The sequence below is a fragment of the Lynx rufus genome, unplaced genomic scaffold (assembly GCF_022079265.1).
Source record: "Lynx rufus isolate CCGP_SWC_20201006 ecotype Redwood Valley unplaced genomic scaffold, mLynRuf1.p SCAF_9, whole genome shotgun sequence".
Taxonomy (NCBI): Eukaryota; Metazoa; Chordata; class Mammalia; order Carnivora; family Felidae; genus Lynx; species Lynx rufus.
This window is the reverse complement of record NW_025814897.1, coordinates 10336459-10355447: the sequence shown is the minus strand read 5'-3', so window position 1 is coordinate 10355447 and position 18989 is coordinate 10336459. Positions and strand designations below refer to the sequence as shown.

At 42.4% G+C, this 18989-nt stretch overlaps 2 protein-coding genes across 5 annotated transcripts in view; both read right to left on the bottom strand.

The window, feature by feature from the left end:
* PTS (6-pyruvoyltetrahydropterin synthase) overlaps positions 1–12679 on the bottom strand; it is a 42268-nt gene extending 29589 nt beyond the window's left edge. For 2 of the 3 annotated variants that reach the window (XR_006960667.1, XM_047071462.1), the window contains exons 1-5: positions 11498–12679; positions 9682–9761; positions 8466–8488; positions 8045–8101; positions 6067–6137 (exon numbers count right to left, since the gene is read on the bottom strand). Coding sequence is in view for 2 of the 3 variants with exons in the window: in XM_047071462.1 (XP_046927418.1) it covers positions 6067–6137; positions 8045–8101; positions 8466–8488; positions 9682–9761; positions 11498–11586 (320 nt within the window). In the remaining variant the exon portion in view is untranslated. Of the gene's footprint in view, positions 1–5436; positions 5874–6066; positions 6138–8044; positions 8102–8465; positions 8489–9681; positions 9762–11497 lie in introns of those variants that run through there. The other variant, XM_047071461.1, reaches the window with a different exon arrangement.
* A 2656-nt stretch (positions 12680–15335) lies between these two features.
* LOC124506151 (testis-expressed protein 12) overlaps positions 15336–18989 on the bottom strand; it is a 49382-nt gene continuing 45728 nt past the window's right edge. For both annotated transcript variants that reach the window (XM_047072170.1, XM_047072169.1), the window contains exons 11-14: positions 18804–18941; positions 18058–18240; positions 17131–17241; positions 15336–15600 (exon numbers count right to left, since the gene is read on the bottom strand). In XM_047072170.1, the coding sequence (XP_046928126.1) occupies positions 15487–15600; positions 17131–17241; positions 18058–18240; positions 18804–18941 (546 nt within the window). In that variant the 3' untranslated portion in view covers positions 15336–15486. The remainder of the gene's footprint in view (positions 15601–17130; positions 17242–18057; positions 18241–18803; positions 18942–18989) is intronic.

Genomic DNA, 18989 nt, shown 5'->3' with positions numbered 1-18989 from the left:
TCCACTATATCTGTAGAGATGGCAGGCATGTTCACTCATTCAATGACTAATTATTCAGCACCCGCTGGGTAGTGGGCACTAGGTTAGGTCCTGGGGAAATACGAATAATAACACAATGGCGCTCTGGCTTTCATGAAGCCAACATCCCCATGATTGGGAAAGACAGTAAACTAGTAAGCAAAATAAATGAGACAAAAGGAAATATAGATAAAAGTTTTGACACTGCAAGAAAGGGGAGTGTGTAAGGTATTATAATAGAAAATAACAGAGGATTTCTACCTACACAGGGTAATCAAGGAAGGATTCTTTAAATGGGGTACATCTAGGCTGGAGTCTGGAGAATGATGGGTTTTATGAAGAGGTAAGGGGGTGGGGGTAAGGGGCAGCATTCCAGGCAGAAGGGCAGAAAATACAAAGATCTGGAGGCTGGAATGAAACTGGAGTGCTTTAGGACTTGAGAAAAGGCCAATGTGACAATGTGACAGCTGGAGGCTGGGGATATGCAGTGGCTGCATCATACGGAGCATAAAGTTTGGATTATATTTTAAAATTAAAAGGAAGCTTCCAAGGGGTGACACGAGACAGGGGAAGAACTAATAAAGGAGTATGGAAGAGAACCAAAGTGGAAGCAGGAGGCCAGCGGAGAGGCCAAGTCAATAATCTAGGCAAGAAATGGCAGCGGTTTGGACTGGGGTCAGTGGCACTGGAAACGGAGAGACCAAAATCCCTGCACATTTTAGAGGAAGAACTGACAGAGCTTTCCGACAGATTACAAGTAAGAGATAGGAATCCAGGACAACTCCCAGATTTCTGGCTTGAAAAATGAATGGATGGTATTGGCATTTTTAGGGAAGACTGGTGGAAGAATAAATTCTGAAGGAGGAATCAGAAGTTCACTTTTGGAAAATGGTGAACTTTGAGATGCCCGTGAGACACCCATCCATGGTTCCATCTGCAGGCAAATAAAACTTCAAAAGGTAAAAGGCAACACTAGCCCTTCTATTTCTTCAGGTTGTCATCAGTCACAGGGCTCATATTTACTAAGACATTTATGAAAAATGAAAAAAGGTTTTTAAACTGAGTTCATACTTACAGTAAGTTGGGAGTTTTCACTAATAAACTGGCTGGCCAAAGCTGACCTTGGGCAGATGTACAGAGAACTTGTTTCTTGGGCATCTTTAAGAATGTAAGCCTGGGATGGTGTTTCTTTAGCCGACAACCAGAAGACAAAACAGGGCAGTATTTTAATTCTTTATTTTCTTTTATTTTTTATCGTTTATTTATTTTGAGAGAGAAAGCGCAAGTGTGCGCACACACAAGCTGGGTAGGGGCAGACAGAGGAGAGACAGAATCCCAAGCAGGCACCACACCATCAGAGCAAAGCCTGATGTGGGGCTCAAGCCCACGAACTGTGAGATCATGACCCAAGCCAAGATCAAGAGTCGGATGTTTAACCGTGTGAGCCTCCCAGGCGCCCCTAATTCTTTTCGTAATGGTTAATACTCCCGTCTTGACGGTGACAGAATACAGTGGGGGCAGGTGGTTGGCTTCTGAAGGAAGCAAACCAACTGACAAGCTGCGTGAAAGCCTCACTGCTGCTCCGAAAACCCTTGCGGTGCACGAACCACACTCCCTCACTTTTCTTTTGTGGTGATAGCAGTTCTCTCTGCAGCTATGTGGAGACTGCGTTTGTCTGGGACATTCTCCAAAAGTGTCTTGCAACAGAATCTTGCTATAAAGTTAAATTGTGTGAAACTAACAATGATTTTTCTGTGTGCAAGGGAGGCTAGAAATATCCCAGACATAACAAAAGCAAAATGAGCACAATCTGTTTCCCATCTTTAAAATAATTCTATTTCCAAGAGGAATGTGCAAGTTTGGAGTTTAAAAAAACAAAACGGACACTTACCATAGATCTAGTCTATTAGTGGCCTCATATGCACAACTGATCATATTCTGGCCATTTTTACAACCCATTGGTGGCGACTGCATCCATTCAGGCAACACAAATGATAGCTGAGTTCTGGTCATTCTGTTCATAGCGATATGGTCAATGTAACTTTTCTCAACATCTCACTTTAGAGTTGGTTTTAATTTTAAAGTGCTTCAAAGAGCCTTATATGGGGGCGCCTGGGTGACTCAGTTGGTTAAGCATCCAACTTCAGCTCAGGTCATGATCTCACGGTTTGTGAGTTCAAGCCCCACGTGGGGCTCTATGCTGACAGCTGGGAGCCTGGAGCCTGCTTCAGGCAGATAGGTCACTAGCCCACTACCCCTGCAGGATGGTCACACAGATTCTGTGTCTCCCTCTCTCTGCCCCTCCCACCACACACCCTCTATCTCTATCTCAAAATAAATGAACATGAAAAAAATATTTTTTAATTAAAAAAATAAAGGTATTTATATGTATCTACCCACAAAACCCACGAGTTCCACTGGAAACAACCACTGCTGATACTCACTCCTGCAAAAGGAAATGTGCTTTATTCCCCTGCCATCAAAAAGAGCATGACAGACAGCCCCTGCCTAGCTCCCCAGCCTCCTTTCCTGCTCTCCTCCTCGTCATACTTCACACACTAGAACGTACATGGAGTCCTCTCCCTCCAGTGTGGTGTGGATTTAGTGACTTGCTGTTAAGTAACAGAATCTAGAAATGTGACTTGCTTACCAGACTGGGACCCCCACTGTGCTGGTGAGAGTGCTCACTGGCGGCACACCCCTCCCTGCCCTCTGGCCTGCTCATGCTGAGGAAGCAAGCTGCTCTATGCAGGCGCCCCCATGGCAGGCAAGGGAGGAAGGAGCTGAGGCCTCACACCAACAGCCCCGTGAGTGTGAGCGAGTGAGCCAGAAGCCGACCCTTCCTAATCCATCCCCGAGATGACTGCAGCCTGTGAGTGACCCTGGGCCAGAGGTCCCAGGGGAGCCACCTCCAGATTTCTGGCACATTCAAACTGTGAGATAATCATGTTTTGAGCCCTTCTGTGGGGTAATCTGTTATGTTACAGTAGATAACTAGCCCACTCCCCCTGCCGGGTGGTCACAAAGATAACGTGAGGTAAATAGAAAGGGTTCAGCACAATGCCTGAGGCCACAGGAGGCAGTGCACTACCTTAGCTCTACCCTCCCTCCCTGTCACTCCATCCCTCCTGCTCCATGAGCATCTGGCCACCATCACCTCCCCTCTGGATCCCCACAAATGCTCTGCAACTGGTTTTCCTTGCTTCCCTGTGTCCAGCTGGTGATTCTCCTTAAAAAGCAAACAGAGAAACTTCAACAGCTCCCTATTGCTCAAAGGACAGAAACCAAATGGATATTCAAGGCCTGCAGACTGTCCCCATTCTGTATTTCCAAGCTAGCTACCCATTACACACTCACACTTCATTACTATTCTATTTACGATCAATCTATTCACTTCATCCCAAATACACTTTGTCCATTCCCACCATGAGTGGATGTGCGCCCCTTCAGTACGTGTTCCTGCTTTTCTCTGGATTCCAAAGGCCACCCTCCTACCCCATCACTTTCACTACCATTCAGGACTGACCTCCCTACTAAGCTTTTCCAAATGTCACCACCCCAGAATAATCTTCTTCTTTCTCTAATTTATTATGTACTCCTTTGGTATTTAAAATCACAGAGATATAAAATCTGAGAACAGGCAGAAGCAACTTCAGAAAGCCTCAGGTCCAATCATTCATGTTATGGGCAAAAAATCTGAGGCTCTGAGATGAGAGGGACACAGCTGAATAGTGGCAGCACAAGGACCAGGATTCAAGCCTCAAAACTCTCGTGTTATTCAATTCTAGAAACATTTACCAAGGGGCCGTTATATATAAGGTACTACAAAATTTCAACAGTTCCTACCAATCTGCCATTCATTTATTTAATCAAACAAAAATTACTGAGTGCTATTTACTAGATACTCTGCTTCGAATAAAGACTTTGTCCACAAGGAATTCAGGGCGGTGAAAAATGCAAAAAGGTAAAGCAACAATTACAAAACAGCTTGATAAGGTCTCTGACAGCAGGTTCTAGGGAGGCAGAAGAAAACCACCTATATACTATCTTTGGTCCTGCCCTCATTCGCTCACCCATTCAGTGTGATAGACAGTCAGACAGACAGACTTCTCACTTTCCTAAGGAAAGTAAGTAGAAAAAAAAAAGGTTCTCTTGAAGCAACTCATGAACGACAAACCCCTGCCATGTCTACGCTACTATGAAAAGTAATGTTTTTCTAATATGATATCAGATCTATAAAATTAGATTTATTTAAAAAAAACTTGAAATATACATACATTATTCCATTACCCTGTTTTTAGAGTCTGTGTTTTGGAGTCAGACAGACCCTGAGTGTCAGACATTCAGTCTGCTGTTTATTTGCTGAGTGATCTTAGGCAAGCAGTTTAAACTCACTGAAATTTAATTTTCTCATCTGTAAAATGGGAATAATACCCACTTTTCATGGCATTTGTGGGAATTAAAATCCTGTCTTTTAAATAATCAATACAGAATATACAAGTATAAGTAACAAAAATTGTGCTTGATAACTAAAACACATTCAAATATCATTAAATGGGCACGGCATTATTATCAAAATTTATCAAAATATCCTTTAGTTACTAACTGTCCAAAACAAAAGGGTACCTCTCTGAAAATTTTTCTAGTAGTCACTGCACAAGTTTTTTTCTACTATTTCCAGGTAGCAACATTCTGAGAATCCATTGTGTGCTAGTTGCTATGTGGAGAGTGAAATAAAACCCTACATTTAAGAAGTTTAGAATACAAATGAGAACACTTCTTTGTGCGAAGCAAGCAAATCCTTTCTTGCGGATTTAGTCATGAAGAAAAGATACTAGGTGCCAAGAATATAGTTCAACTGAAGCAGGTAAGTTTAATGTTAAGAACAAAATGGGATCCATTAGGAAAAACTATATGTAAGAGATGAGTTACAGTGTAAGATATCCTTTTCATGTTGATTATTTTAATAGGATTTAATACATATGATTATTCTTCAGGTTTCTGAATTTAAATTGTTCAGGTGGCCATAAGGTCTGGAAACATAGACAACTATACATAATAAATAGTTTACTGATATTCCAATAAATGTTCAATGAATGTCATGTTCCTCACTAGCAATTTATAGTTCAACAAGCTGTGCAAAACTGCCTTGAACAGTGTGCACTAAACCGGTATTTCCATCAATCCTTGTATATGCACTTACAATGCATCACCTAAAGTGATTGTATGCCTTATTTTCACTGAATAATCTTGTGCCCTCAGCACACCTGAGAAGTAATCAAGAAGTGTATGTTGTCTGTTTTCGGACTATATGGCCACCTATATATATATTTTTTAAGTTTCACCTACTGTAAGTCTTATAAACATTTTTGCCATTCATATTTATACCAAGGAAAAAATGAATACTAAAAAATGAGATAATGGAAAACAAAAATTGATTTATTTTGCTTTTAAATTCCACACCATAACATTTTACTGAAAATGAAGTGATTTTTAATCTATAGATAAAGGATTCTCTAAATGACACTCAGAATGTCTTTAACAAATTTTGTTTTAAAATATATTTGAATACACAACAGGTCTTACACACAATGATTTCAATAAATTAGGCACCAGAACACAAGGTGAAGCTCTAGCAATTCTGTGATGACTTTTTAATAGTCCAAGAGGATAAAGACCTTTTTCAAATGTGGAAAGAAATTAATCTTTCTACAGTATGAACCCCTTAAAGCTACTCTCCTTTATAGACGACAACATTATTGTCAGTTTCATATACTTTTACTTTATAAAGAACTCCCATAGGAAGAAATTTCTGGAGGTTTTCCCAGATATATACAGCTACATTTTCTGTCGTGCTGTAGGAAAAAAAGGAAAGAAGATCAAAGGCAAATGAACAAAATTTCATGTTTGATATTTACAGACAATAGAAATTCTGGATTTAAAAAATAATGTTAAAATAAAACTTCAGAACCACCTACCAGTCAGATAAAATGTTAACAGCAATTCTTCTTTCCTACTATTTACATAAGGCAAGATGGTCACACTCACCTTACAATATCTGCAAAGTATGGCACATCTAGATCCAGATTCTTGTGATCAAGGGGCTTCATAATTGCCTCCTGTAGATAAAACAAAGGAAAAAGATCACTGGTTCCATTTATGACTCAAATTCCAAAGTGTTCTATCTTTGCCTCTAGAAGCCTTACCTTATCAGTTAGTCACTAACTCAGTGCTTGTAAGGACTCCATCTGTGTCTCACAAAATAAAGCTTAAAGTTGGAAAATGAAGCAAGGCCCAAATCTCCATAATGACTGGTTCTCCTCATTACTAAATGCAAAGATGTAAGAAATCAAAACGTACAGGAGAATTCACTGCAGCTTTCTTGTAACCAGCCACAGTGATTCAGAATTCAGTTTAACACTTCGTGAATTCTGTCTAAAAATTACCAAAAATACTTCTCCATACAGTCTTAGCTTCAGCACAATGCCACAAGGTCATCAGAACAAGGATCCAGTGAGTGTTAACATTTTATAAAGCCGACTGAGAGTGAAATTATGTAAGTAGTTCTAAATTTCTGCTATGAGGAGTAATTTAAGAATTATCTTGGACTCTCAGAGGAGAAAAAATATAAATATATAAAGACCGTTGCTTCCTAATGCTTATATGTATTAACATAACGTTTTCCCTTGTTGGTGGCAAGAATAGCAACTGCCTTATTCTTTCTAACTTTTTACTTTTGGCTATTGTACAAAATGTAAGCATTTGTGAAACAATCTAATTTTCCAGCGGTATGGTTCCAAGAAGGGTACATTAATAATAACAGCAATCATTTTTTGAGCAAAACCAGAACCATATGAAAAAGAGTTAAGCCTTAAGCCAAACAGCCTTTAAAACAGATCAAATTAAGGGCAGTTCTACATGGACATCAAGAAAATAAATACTGTTTCCTATTCAATTCCAGTGCAGGTCCCAACTTTCCCACTGAAGTTTCTTCCACAGGCCCCATCTAACTTTATTACATGCCATGATGAGTTACTTCTACTAAGGGGACTAAGTGGTGTCCCTCGGGTACACAAAAGTGGCGAAGAGTACAGAGAACCTGTATTCCAGTATTTGGCCATCCGCATGCATGAGACGCCTCAAATTTCCCATACTGCTGTCTTGTATTGTACAACACTCTGTGTATATATTTTAAATCTCCAGTAAATGCAAAAACTCTGTCTTTATAGGTTTCCTAATGTACTCAGAACACACTGCTCTTTGTTCATATGCTGAATCTCTTATTCATTTTATCCAACTGAAACTTACTGAGCACCTAGTATTCTTTGTCTCCTAGAAAAAGTCATGTTAGCATTCTCTGGGTAAAGGCTGTGTCTCACTCGTCTTTGTACTCTTGATGCTTAGTTCAAAGACTTATGCGGAGTAGGCAAACTTGCTGAATATATGAATGATAAGTAATATGGAAGAAATGATGATCATTAGTAGCATTTTTATAAGACAGATATCGGATTCCAGAACAAGAATAAGAAGCAGAGTTTAAGAGTGGAACTGAACAGACAGGTGACATGGTATAATAATAAAACCAAAGCTGGGTTGAAGGGAGTCCACTCCTAACTTTGTAAAAGACTAACCACACAACCTAAAGCAAGTTCGGCCTCTCTCAATCCAGGGAATGAAGAAGTTGGTTGAGATCATCTCTAAGGCTTCTGACACTGCAGGACTTCTATGATACAGTCAGCAAGTCCTTCATTGAACTCCTGTTATGTGATCCCTGTTAATTGGAGGAAATCAGGATATGGCAGCAGGGAATACAAGATGAGCATGTTACAGGTATTCCCATCACTGCAATTCAACTGTGACTTATTTCCTTTAAATCACCCAAACACCTTTAGAAAAATATGAGAGTAGTTCCTCCAACTACTCCTCCAATTCTGCTCACAAGGTCATGGAACCTCTGAAGATACTTAGGTGGGAAAGTAAAAACGGGGGCCATCAAATATACTTAGAGGACCCAACATGACATTACCTCCATGTACTCTTTGAGGTCGGTCATATTCATAACCATGCCTGTAACAGCATCAATCTGAAGAATAAACAAAGGTGAATATTAGTATGATATGCTTTTCATATTTAAACCTCTGCTAAGTTATTAAAGGCTGTACAATGTGCAGAAATCACGCCCACATCTGCCTTCATCTCTGAGACAATCACCAGATGCTCCAGGTATCCATTTTATGGTACCACTGATCTTCTATCTGTCCACATATAGCAGATTAAAGATAACCCTTTGGGAGAGGAAAGGTCTGGAATGACAGCAGCTCACCATACACAAAGGCCAACAATGAAGCAATATTGATTTGAACAGAATTTTTCAACACAGAATCCATCATGTTGGCTGAGAAGGCCCAGCAATCTGCGCAAAGCACACAGATATTTTCAGCACGTACCTCTCCATGAACTGTCACCACAACTATGGGAAAGAAAACAGAATACCAAAAAACCACATGAATTTCAACAGATAACACCCAAGCACAAGTTAGCAACATAAATTAAGTATTAGATCTCTGCCCTACAAAACTCTATTTATATTTTCCCTAAGACGGCTGGTCTTTTAGTTAACATCTTTATTAATGAAAGCAAGACTCAACCAAGACAGAGAGGCTTAGCAGGAGCTTTGGCCAAAGCCAGAAAGGGTGTAAATTCTATTTACGAGGCTGATGCACTGGGTAAGAATGTCCACTAGGTAGGATGGAGATGCCGCTTGATCACTGCCTGTAAAAGCAGAGTATGTACAGAAAGAAGTCCGGCTACACATCGAGGTGGCCCAATGCTGGGCGGTACCTTTCTGAGCAAGCAAAACCACTAATGGGCCTAAAACTCTGATGCCTTTACTTACATAAACATATCCAGTTTACGGTAATGCTCTATAAGTTAACGAAGCATTTGAAAAATGATGCTCAGAGTGTTTTACAATTTAATAACATTTTTTTTTCAGCTCTGTGCAAACGCCATTAGGTATTACGTGATAAGAGAGCAAACTAAGAATAACAAATATCATAGATCAAGAGGCAGTAACTAAACTAGAAAGTCTGATCTTCTGACACCTTTTCTAATCTTTTTACTCTACCATACTATATGCCATGATATGCAATGGCTTACGTAGCTGTTTTTTGAGATACCGGCTTTATCTCAAAGAATCACATCTCTCATACTTGTTTAGAGCATAAATTGTTTTCTTGGAACATTGCTGGCAAAGTTTTAGACCCAAGTTATTTTCCTGCCACATAGCAGGTTCCTAACCAATATCTCCCTTTTGTCTGTCATTATTTACTCAAAGAATACAGTGTAATTTTAACGTTAGCCTCAACAATACCTAATTAGGAGGAACCGTGGTGCCAAAAAAATCTCATTATGTACACTAAAGCCAAGGATAAAAAATATTATTTAAACCATTCATTATCTCTAACACAGCAGATACAAGGTAAAATTTAAGACACATCCAACCAAGACAACAGATTTTTTTCATTCTGAACTTCCATGTAACTGCATATTCAAGGCTCAAGGTATTCATGCTTTGCCCATAAGGTTTCTGACTCGTTAGGACTATATTTGCTGATTACATCCTTATTGAAAGGGCTAAAATTTCATCACCTTTTCCCTCACCTTTATAATTGTGCCCATGGCCATTTGGATTGTTGCATTTCCCATACAGTTTCAAGTTTTCTTCGTTACTCAGACATTTGCTGAAAAAAAAAAAAAATCAACGTCACAAGTTCAGATACCTTCTCTGTTCCCTACATTATTTGCTCTAGCTTTTGAAAAGCTTCACAATTTATTATTACTTTAGCTCACCAAATGGAGAGTCATAAATCATTTTGATTTCATTATTCAGCTGTCAGGAACCAGTGTATGCCCCTTAATTAGGCTACTGTACCATATAAATTAGCATAAACAAAGTCCACACCCTCATTCCACAGCAAGATTCCAACTGATCTGCTCAAGGCCCTTCTATTTTTCAACTCCCCAAGCATTTACTGGGTACCTATTACATTCTAGGCATGGATTGAACGAAGCAAGGACATACAATGATAAAAGATGCCTGTCCTCAAGTGGTTTAAAATCTCATTTCTCCTTAAAAATAATTACGTGACCTACTGCGGCTCCTCTTTAACACCCTTGCATTATAACGCCTTACTTAATGACTGCCACAAACGTCACCAATCCATTGAGGGGTATTCAGATTAGGTGAAACTTTAAAATTACAATACTCAGTTGTTCTTCCAGGCAGAAGACAATTTTCTTTCTTAAATTTTTTCCAAGTTTATTTATTTTTGAGAGGGAGAGAGAGAGAGTGCACGCACAAGTGGGATAAGGGATAGAGAGAGGGGGAGACACAGAATCTGAAGCAGGCTCCAGGCTCTGAACTGTCCGCACAGAGCTGGACTGGGGACTGGAACCCCAACGGTGAGATCAAGACCTGAGTGGTAGGCTGATGCTTAACCCACTGAGCCACCCAGGGGCCCCCAGGAAACAATTTTCTTCATGAATTTTTACTCCACCTGTCCAATCGTCCATGCATCTTCAACGAGGCCTCCTATGTGAACGCCCTATTATACACCACCCCTTCCTTTTTGAGACCCTCTTTGTTATTTTCCCCCATTCCCTCCTGCTCACCCAATGACATTTAGAATGCTACAGCTCACAAAGCTTTTGCACAAAATTCCCTCCCTATGTCCTCCACAAGATTGGCCAGATGGCGCGCTCGGGACAGAAGGCGAGGACGGGTGAGTGTTGATCGCTGCTGCCTAACACAACACCTGTCACCTGACACAAAACCTGACAAGATGGCCAAATACCTGCCCAGTGAATGAACGGATGACCCTTGTTAGAAATGATTATCCTCGTTTCACAGACCGGGAAACGTTATGCTGAGAGCGGGACTTGCTAAGGAGAGGCAAAACGCGCCTCGACATCAACTCCTCGGTGCGTTCAAGCAGTCGTGAATGCTCTGGGTTCAAATTCCTGTCACGCTCCCTGTTCTTAGAGCTGCCTCACCAAAGGGATCGCCTGGGTTCACGACATCCGTGCTAAACAGTGGGTAAACTTGCGTTGTCGTAGCTGTACTGGTTACGTGGCTAGCGCTCCTGGCACCTCGGAGCAGCTCACTTTTACGGAATGTTCACCACGTGCCTGGCACTGTGTCACCTGAGCACTGTGTCACTGCTCCGACTGTCGCAGCAACCCCTCGCGCTCTACTGGGGTATGTGAGGAACCCCGAAGTTGCTCCAAGACTCGGAGCCAGCGAGGAAGCCTCCGCGGTCCGCGCCGCGTGCCACCGCGCCCACGGCCTCCTCCGCTGGACTCCAGCTGCCACCGTCACGCGGTCGCCAGGGAAGCAGGGGGCGCGCCTCGGTTCGCACACCTGCGCTCCCGCGCCCGAGCCCCGCCCCCCTGCGTGGGCACTGTGGGCACACCCCACCTGTGGAGCCGGTGGGTCGCGCTGAAGGAGACGAGGCGGGACAGACGCGCCCAGCGGCGACCGCCCACGCCCGCGCCAGCCGCGCTCATCGCCTTGCCTCCCGGTTCGGTTCGCCGCGGGGCGGGGATAGGCCGAGCGTTCCGCGGCTGCGCAGTGCGGCCGGCGCCCTGGGACGCGCTCTCGGCTCCGCGCTGCGGCTGGCTCCCTCTGCTGGCCCGGAGGCAGTAAAGCGTCCCGTCCTGTCAGTCTCTTGGACAGCAAGAGCGCGGATAGGTAGGTAAACCTACCAGCAGTCAGAAAACGTGGGAGAGGTCTCAGTGTCTTTCGTTCCAAGGTCTGCTCAGCCTCAGGCCACTTCGGGCCGTGAGGGTCAGCCTGGCCACACTGCATACTGGAAGGACCTCTGTGACACGCTCCTCCCACTCACTTCTAGAAAGCCCTGGCTGTAATAACCTCCCCTGGCTGGTTACTCAGAGGTGGGCCTCAAGGCCAACCAACTTATAGCCTAAAGGGAGCGGGAATTTCAGGGCACATGTAGGAGCACTAGACTTTCATAAATGACATTACCTTTGGACTGTTTGTAAAGATTCTTCTTACTAAGGGAAATTCTCAAGCTTTCCTTACCATCCACACACATGCATAAAACCATTTATCACAGTGTGAACACATGCAGTCATGAACACACACATTAGCAATTCTCTGTCCTATGTTGACACTTCCGGAGTAAACGGATCATGTTTCCCCACATCTACTTATAAGGAGTATCCACACTACTTAACAGTTCCCAGTATTATGTCACCTCTTGCTTCCATTCATTCCTTTGCTAAATATTTATCGAATATCTAACCATGTGGCTGGCAGTATTCCAGGAAGGATAGATTAAATCATGAGAGTAACAGGCATACAGGCCCCAAATCGTGATTTCTTTCAAACATCTCCTGTCTCCAGCTCCATACTCTTGTTCTGCATTATCATGTAGCCAAACATTTTTAGCATGTTTTCAAATATTTTTATTATATCCCCCAGTGGGCTGTAAAAACGTCAAAGAATAAACTTCAGATATTTCTGAGATAAACACTCTAGTCCAGTCCTCTCATGGATAAGAAAGCATGGGCCCAGGGGCACCTGGGTGGCTCAGTCAGTTAAGTGTCCGACTTCAGCTCAGGTCATGATCTTGCAGTTCACAAGTTCAAGCTCCACATCAGGCTCTGTGCTAATGGCTCAGAGCCTGGAACCTGCTTCAGATTCTGTGTCTCCCTCTCTCCCCCTCCCCTGCTTGCTTTCTCTCTCTCAAAAATAAACATTAAAAAAAAATTTAAAGAAAGCACAGGCCCATATAAGTGAATTACTCATACAAGATCACTTACAATAAAACAGTACTTGCCAGGCATTGACCATATTGGAGATAAGCAGTCTAATTAATGGTCATTGGTTACACAAATGCTTGACTCTTTCTGAATGAAGTCTTAGGAATCAAAATACAAAGCAAAAGGAATTTCTGAGAAATTGCTGTACTCAATTACTTAAATAAAATATGGCATTGCATTTGCAGAGCCTTTGCTCTACATTTTTAAATTAAGGGTATTCACCAAATTCACCCTCAGTGATCCTGTTATGGGTTGAATCATGTCCCCCCAAAACTAGTGTGTTGAGCCCCCAGTACCTCAGAACATGACTTTATGTGGAAATGGGTCTTTGCAGATATAATTAGTTAAAACAAAGTCACTAGGCTGGGTTCTAGTCCCTTTCCCCTCCCATATGCGCCTCATACTCCTCTCCTTGAGTCTCCACCCTGGTGAGTGAGGAGTTGGGCTTAGGGAGAGGAAGAGGCCCTAACTAGGCTTTCAGCCTTAGTCATCTGGTCACTCAGTTTTATCAGAGTGATATATTTAAATAGATAGATAGATAGATAGATAGATAGATAGATAGATAGATATAGGCATATTATAGAATGTCACTGTGGAGCGCCTGGGTGGCTCAGTAGGTTGAGCATCTAAGTCGGGCTCTGTGCAGATGGTGCAGAGCCTGCTTGGGATTCTCCCTCTCCCTCTCCCTGCCTCTCCCCACCTTTCAAAATAGTCATTTTAAAAAATAAACAAATAAAACGTCATTGATCCCTTTTTGTCTTCTTCTTCAAGAACCTCATAGATGACAGAGCCACGGCAGAATTCAGGCATCCTTGGGTCAAAATCTTATGATTGTACTGATAACCTTTATATGCTTGAACTTCACACCCTGTGATTAGGATGGAGTAAAGATTTACAGAGGAAAGACATTATCAGATTGGCATACTTCCCAGATGTCATCTGGAGTCTCTTCCACCCTTTAGATCCAGATAAGATCTAAAACAATCCTCCTGTCTTTGAGGACTTCTGTGAAATATCAGGGGATTTATGTTCTCTTATGCTTACCTCAGCCTCGAGGCCTCCACATATCTGTGAGTTGTTCAGCCATCTTCTTGCCATTCTGGTACCTGCTGCTTTTACTCTGTGCTTCATCAACCCAGACACAAAACTTAGAGCTTTCCCTTTACTGCCACAATGTAAACCTTTACAGGTGGCATTTTTGTGCCTGCGGGAACACTTCACTACAGAGGACAGGGTTTATGATGTTGGCTGTAACTCCTGAGGAAAACTGGGAAGAAACTGACTCTGCAGTGAGCTCACGGTTGTCCCAAACTACAAGTCAAGGAGGGTTCTCCGGCAGCATTCAACATGCAGAGGGAGCACTGAAAGTTTAACTGGTCCTGGTTTGGAGTTAAGTGAAGGGAGGAGGTATAACTGAAGGGAAAGGCAAGAAAGGATCTCGAAGGCGTTGGCAAGAGTGTGGTTTATGTGACAGACATAGGAGGCTTCGGGCTATCAGGGTTTAGACACATGGAGATTAGATGGCCTCTAGTGCCACCTGTTGCCCAACCAAATGAAGAACTACCCACTCTTCAATTTCTGGAGGTGAGAAGAAATGGCTGATCTTAGGGACGTCCCTCAAAACAACACCCTCCCAAGGCTGAGCTGGGGGTGGGGTGGAAGGTGGCAGTCGGTGGCTCAACTGCTGTGGCGTCCGTGGACAGTGGAGAAACAGGTGCTTTGGAAGAAAGCCTCCAAGCATGATGTAGCTGGCTTCGTGTCCTCTGTAAGCTCCTTAGAGCCCACGCTAACAGGCAGGCTGTGATGGAAAAAAACAAGGTGCTTTTTGGAGCTATACTCGTATTTTACAATCTGTGATTATTTGTATTTTTTCTCCCAAGTGTAAGGACCTCTGTCACCACTCTGTCTGATGGTGGTGATGACCCAGCTCTTTTTCTTTCATGTAGTCTTATTATCTAGAGAAAGATGTATCTAGTAAATATAAATTTAAAACTCTCTTCAAAAGGTTGTATCAACACTTGCTTCACGTTTTTAAGGAAGAGCCCTAAGAAAATATAAAACCGTGATTATCTCAAGAATTCTGTTTTGTTTTGTTTTTTTAAAGTTTATTTATTTTGAGGGAGACAGAGAGCTGGGGAGGGGCTGTGGGGGGAGAGAATCCCATGCAGCCTCCACACTCAGCACAGAGGCAAAATAAAGAGTCGGACACTCAATTGAGCCACCCAGGCACCCCAAGAATTTGTTTTTTTTTTTTTTTTTTTTTTTTTTTTTTTAATTTTTTTTCCACGTTTATTTTATTTTTGGGACAGAGAGAGACAGAGCATGAACGGGGGAGGGGCAGAGAGAGAGGGAGACACAGAATCGGAAACAGGCTCCAGGCTCTGAGCCATCAGCCCACAGCCTGACGCGGGGCTCGAACTCACGGACCGCGAGATCGTGACCTGGCTGAAGTCAGACGCTTAGCCGACTGCGCCACCCAGGCGCCCCAAGAATTTGTTTTTTAATAGAAATTTTACAACCAGATCTCTACAGTTTGGAAGGTAAGGTGCCTTTTTTGCTCTCTTTTTTTGTACAGAGAATGTTCATTGTAAACTTAGTTTCTAGGCCTTGTGAGTTGTTCCATCAGATGGTGACAAAGGTGCCATGGAACCCATAAGGCATTTGCACGGGCACTTCGGCTCGGCCCAGTTCTTCAAAGTTCTTGGCGTCCAAGACTAGTAGAAAATTGTTTTCATTCTAGAAAAGGAAAAACAATACTGGAAATTCTTTTCTTTTTTAATTTTTTAATGTTTTAATTATTTTCGAAGAAGAGAGACACAGAGCATGAGCGGGGGAAGAGCGGAGAGAGAGGGAGACACAGAATTCGAAGCAGGCTCCAGGCTCTGAGCTGTCAGCACGCAGCCCGATGCGGGGCTTGAACTCACGAACTGTGAGATCATGACCTGAGTTGAAGTCGGATGCTTAACCAACTGAGCCACTCAGGCGCCCCAGAAATTCTTTTGATCATGTCTTATGCATCTTCCTATCTATCCTCACCACCTAGCACAGTGCCTTGGCTATTCATTCACTGAATGTTTGCAGAATTGCTGAACCAGCCTGAAAAGGAAATTATGGCAGAAGAAGTTCAGGCCCAGAGTGAAGAAATTAGGTTGTTTATGTCAATTACTTTCACAGAATCTCTCTGACTTTAAGGATCTTTTTACCTGGGCCTTTTTAATCACCGAAGGGATACAGAAATTTTTTTCTTCCAAATTTTCTAAGTTCTATGCCTCCAGTTACTTCGGAACTGTACAAATAACTTTGTCAGCATTACAAGGCTGACTGGTACTTGCCCTGGTGTAATTGCAGGAGTGGCAAGTACATGAAATGAGGACAAAGTCCTCTGAAGCCTGTGGCAGATGTTAGTAATTGATCCCAGCACTCTCCTCATCAAACCCTTAAAAAGTCTCAGAATCCTACACCCCAGGCAGCCACTAATAACTGATCAAAGCTTGTACTCAAAGTGAACCTGTCTGCCATAAGACTGCCTTACACAAGAAGTTATGGCATCAACATTGTTGAGAACTAGGGCTCACCACATTACACTTTTGGAGCAATGAAACTGGCAGCACGGATGGTGGCATGAACACCCGACTAGACGTCAGAAGACTGAGATTTAAACACTGGCTTTACCACTGTGAGATCTGACGCAAGCTCCTGCAACTTATCTAACTTACAAATTCCATGTGTGTAAAATGGTATGCAAAAAAGGTCTTCTTCTTTTTTTTTCAATTTAAATTCAAGTTAGTTAACATACAGTGTAGTCTTGGTTTCAGGAATAGAACCTGGGATTCATCTCTTACATATGATGCCCAGTGCTCATCCTGAAAAGTGCCCTCCTTAATGCTCATCACCCATTTTACCCATACCCTACCCACCTCCCCTCCAGCAACGCTCAGTTTGTTCTCTATATTTAAGATTCTCTTATGGTTTGCCTCCCTCTCTGTTTCAACAAAGCTCTTCTGATGAGTAAATAAGATGATGTGTGTTAAAATTCTTTGTAAATGAATATACAAAATGTAAATTATGATGACTATATAAATAGAACTTTAAAATAATAATAAAGCACGATTGTGATAAAAGGGTATGTACATAGGAGGAGAGGAAGAAAAGGGAGAAAGTACTGTATTGGAATCAGAATAAACTACTGACAGCATCACTGAATACAATCCTCAAAAGGCTCAGTGCCACTTCTCTTTCTGAATAGTGATGGGGAGATACATTTACCTGCTTGGGGGTGATCACCACAGAGAGAATAACCCCACCATCTTCTTCACTGGTTCCTGGTGCAGGAACAAACACAGGTTCCGAGGGGTAGAAGCCATCTTCTCTCCAAATCTGTAAGACCCCCCCCCAAAAAAAGTATTTGATAGAAGGCTAGTTATGAGCAAGAAGCCTTCAACAGCTTTTCTCACTCCCAGCATGCACCTGGCTGTCAGTACACTATCCATTCAGTAAAAGAACCAGGCTCACTGAGCTGAATAGAGGGGGGCAGGTGGCTTGCAGCTACAGGCTCCATCATCATCAGACACAATCTGTGCAGTTATAATTTCCCATCGACCTGAACTATGTGTCCCAATAACCTAAACCCCATGATTTCTCTAAAAATAACATCCAACAGAGACTTGCTTTTCTGGGCTTGGGATTCATGTAAGATTCCCCAGAGGGAATATACCCCTAGCCTAGGTGATTCTGTGGTTCTCAAACTGAATAAAAGTAAATGGTTGAGCGGCTTAAATATTAAAGAAGCCCAAGGGGTGCCTGGGTGGCTCATTTGGTTAAGCGTCCGACTCTTCATTTCAGCTCAGGTCATGATCTCACAGTTGGTGAGATCCAGCCCTGCAGCGGGCTCTGCCCTGACAGCTTGGCACCTGCTTGGGGTTCTCTCTCTACCTCTCCCCAACGCATGCAAGCACTCTCATTCACTCTCTCTCTCATTCTCTTTCTCTCTGTCTCTCAAAATAAATAAATAAAACATGAAAAAGAAAAACCTTTAAAAAAAAGTCACTCCTTCCTTTAAAAAAAGAAAAAGAAATTCAAGAGCTACTTTAACAAAACAGAAACTAATTCAAAAAAGTGGTCTTTTAAGGGTGCCCTTTAAAAGGGCAAATGTGGTCTTTTAAGAGTTCAGAAAGGGAAAAAGATTTTCATTACCGTCAGTGTTTTGTTTACCACGTCCACCTTGATCAGAGAATCCCCCACCAAATGCCGAAAGCCACAGCCATAGAAGAAACGATACTTTCTGCCACTGAATTGGCCATAGTTGATCTGGGGAAATTCAATACCTCCTTCATCCTCTAGACCCTCAGGATGTAGATTTTCATAGGAGCACCAAATCTAAAAGAGATCCCAAAAGGATTTGCAGTGATTGCTTACTTTCTCACCTATTTTATGCAGTAAAAGTCAGTGAGGGGGCTAAGAGTTTGCAACAGGGCTTGGAAACTGAGACTCTAGGTCATCTTTTCCATTATTCCTCTTTCCATCACGTGTATGAATACGTGAAAGATCATCGGGTTTTGTGACGAAGCTGTCAAATGGCATACAGGGTGGCAGTGACCTTCTTATTCTACCAAAGCTATTAATAGCTACACAACGGCATGCTGTGGTAAGCACAAGCTTTCCAGAAGGTGGAGATGATCAATACCAATCTAATACTTAGCTGTTCCACAACCATTAGAAGATTGACATATCTGTTTCAAAACACAAAAAGGATAGGTAAACACAGCGCTCACTCCCACTCAGAATCCTGCAGCTCTTGTGCAAGCGACTGTCATGACCTTACCCTGCTAGGCTGAATGTTATCAGACTTATTGGGCAACAAAGATTGAGGGAAACAGCCAATGAATAGAGTACCACGATTAAAATTCAAAGTCTTAGTCTAGTGTCCTTTGAAAGCATACCTTTCCATCAGCCTGTTTCACAGCACTGGCTGAAGAATAGGACAATGGGCTGAGGTTCTGTCCCTTGGGGTCATTCAAACTGACATGCAAGGGCAAAACAAACCTTCGAGGGAAAGATCTGCCTACTGAATTATAGACCTGTTCAGGAAAAAGAAAGATGAGAAAATGTCATTCATAGGATAACAG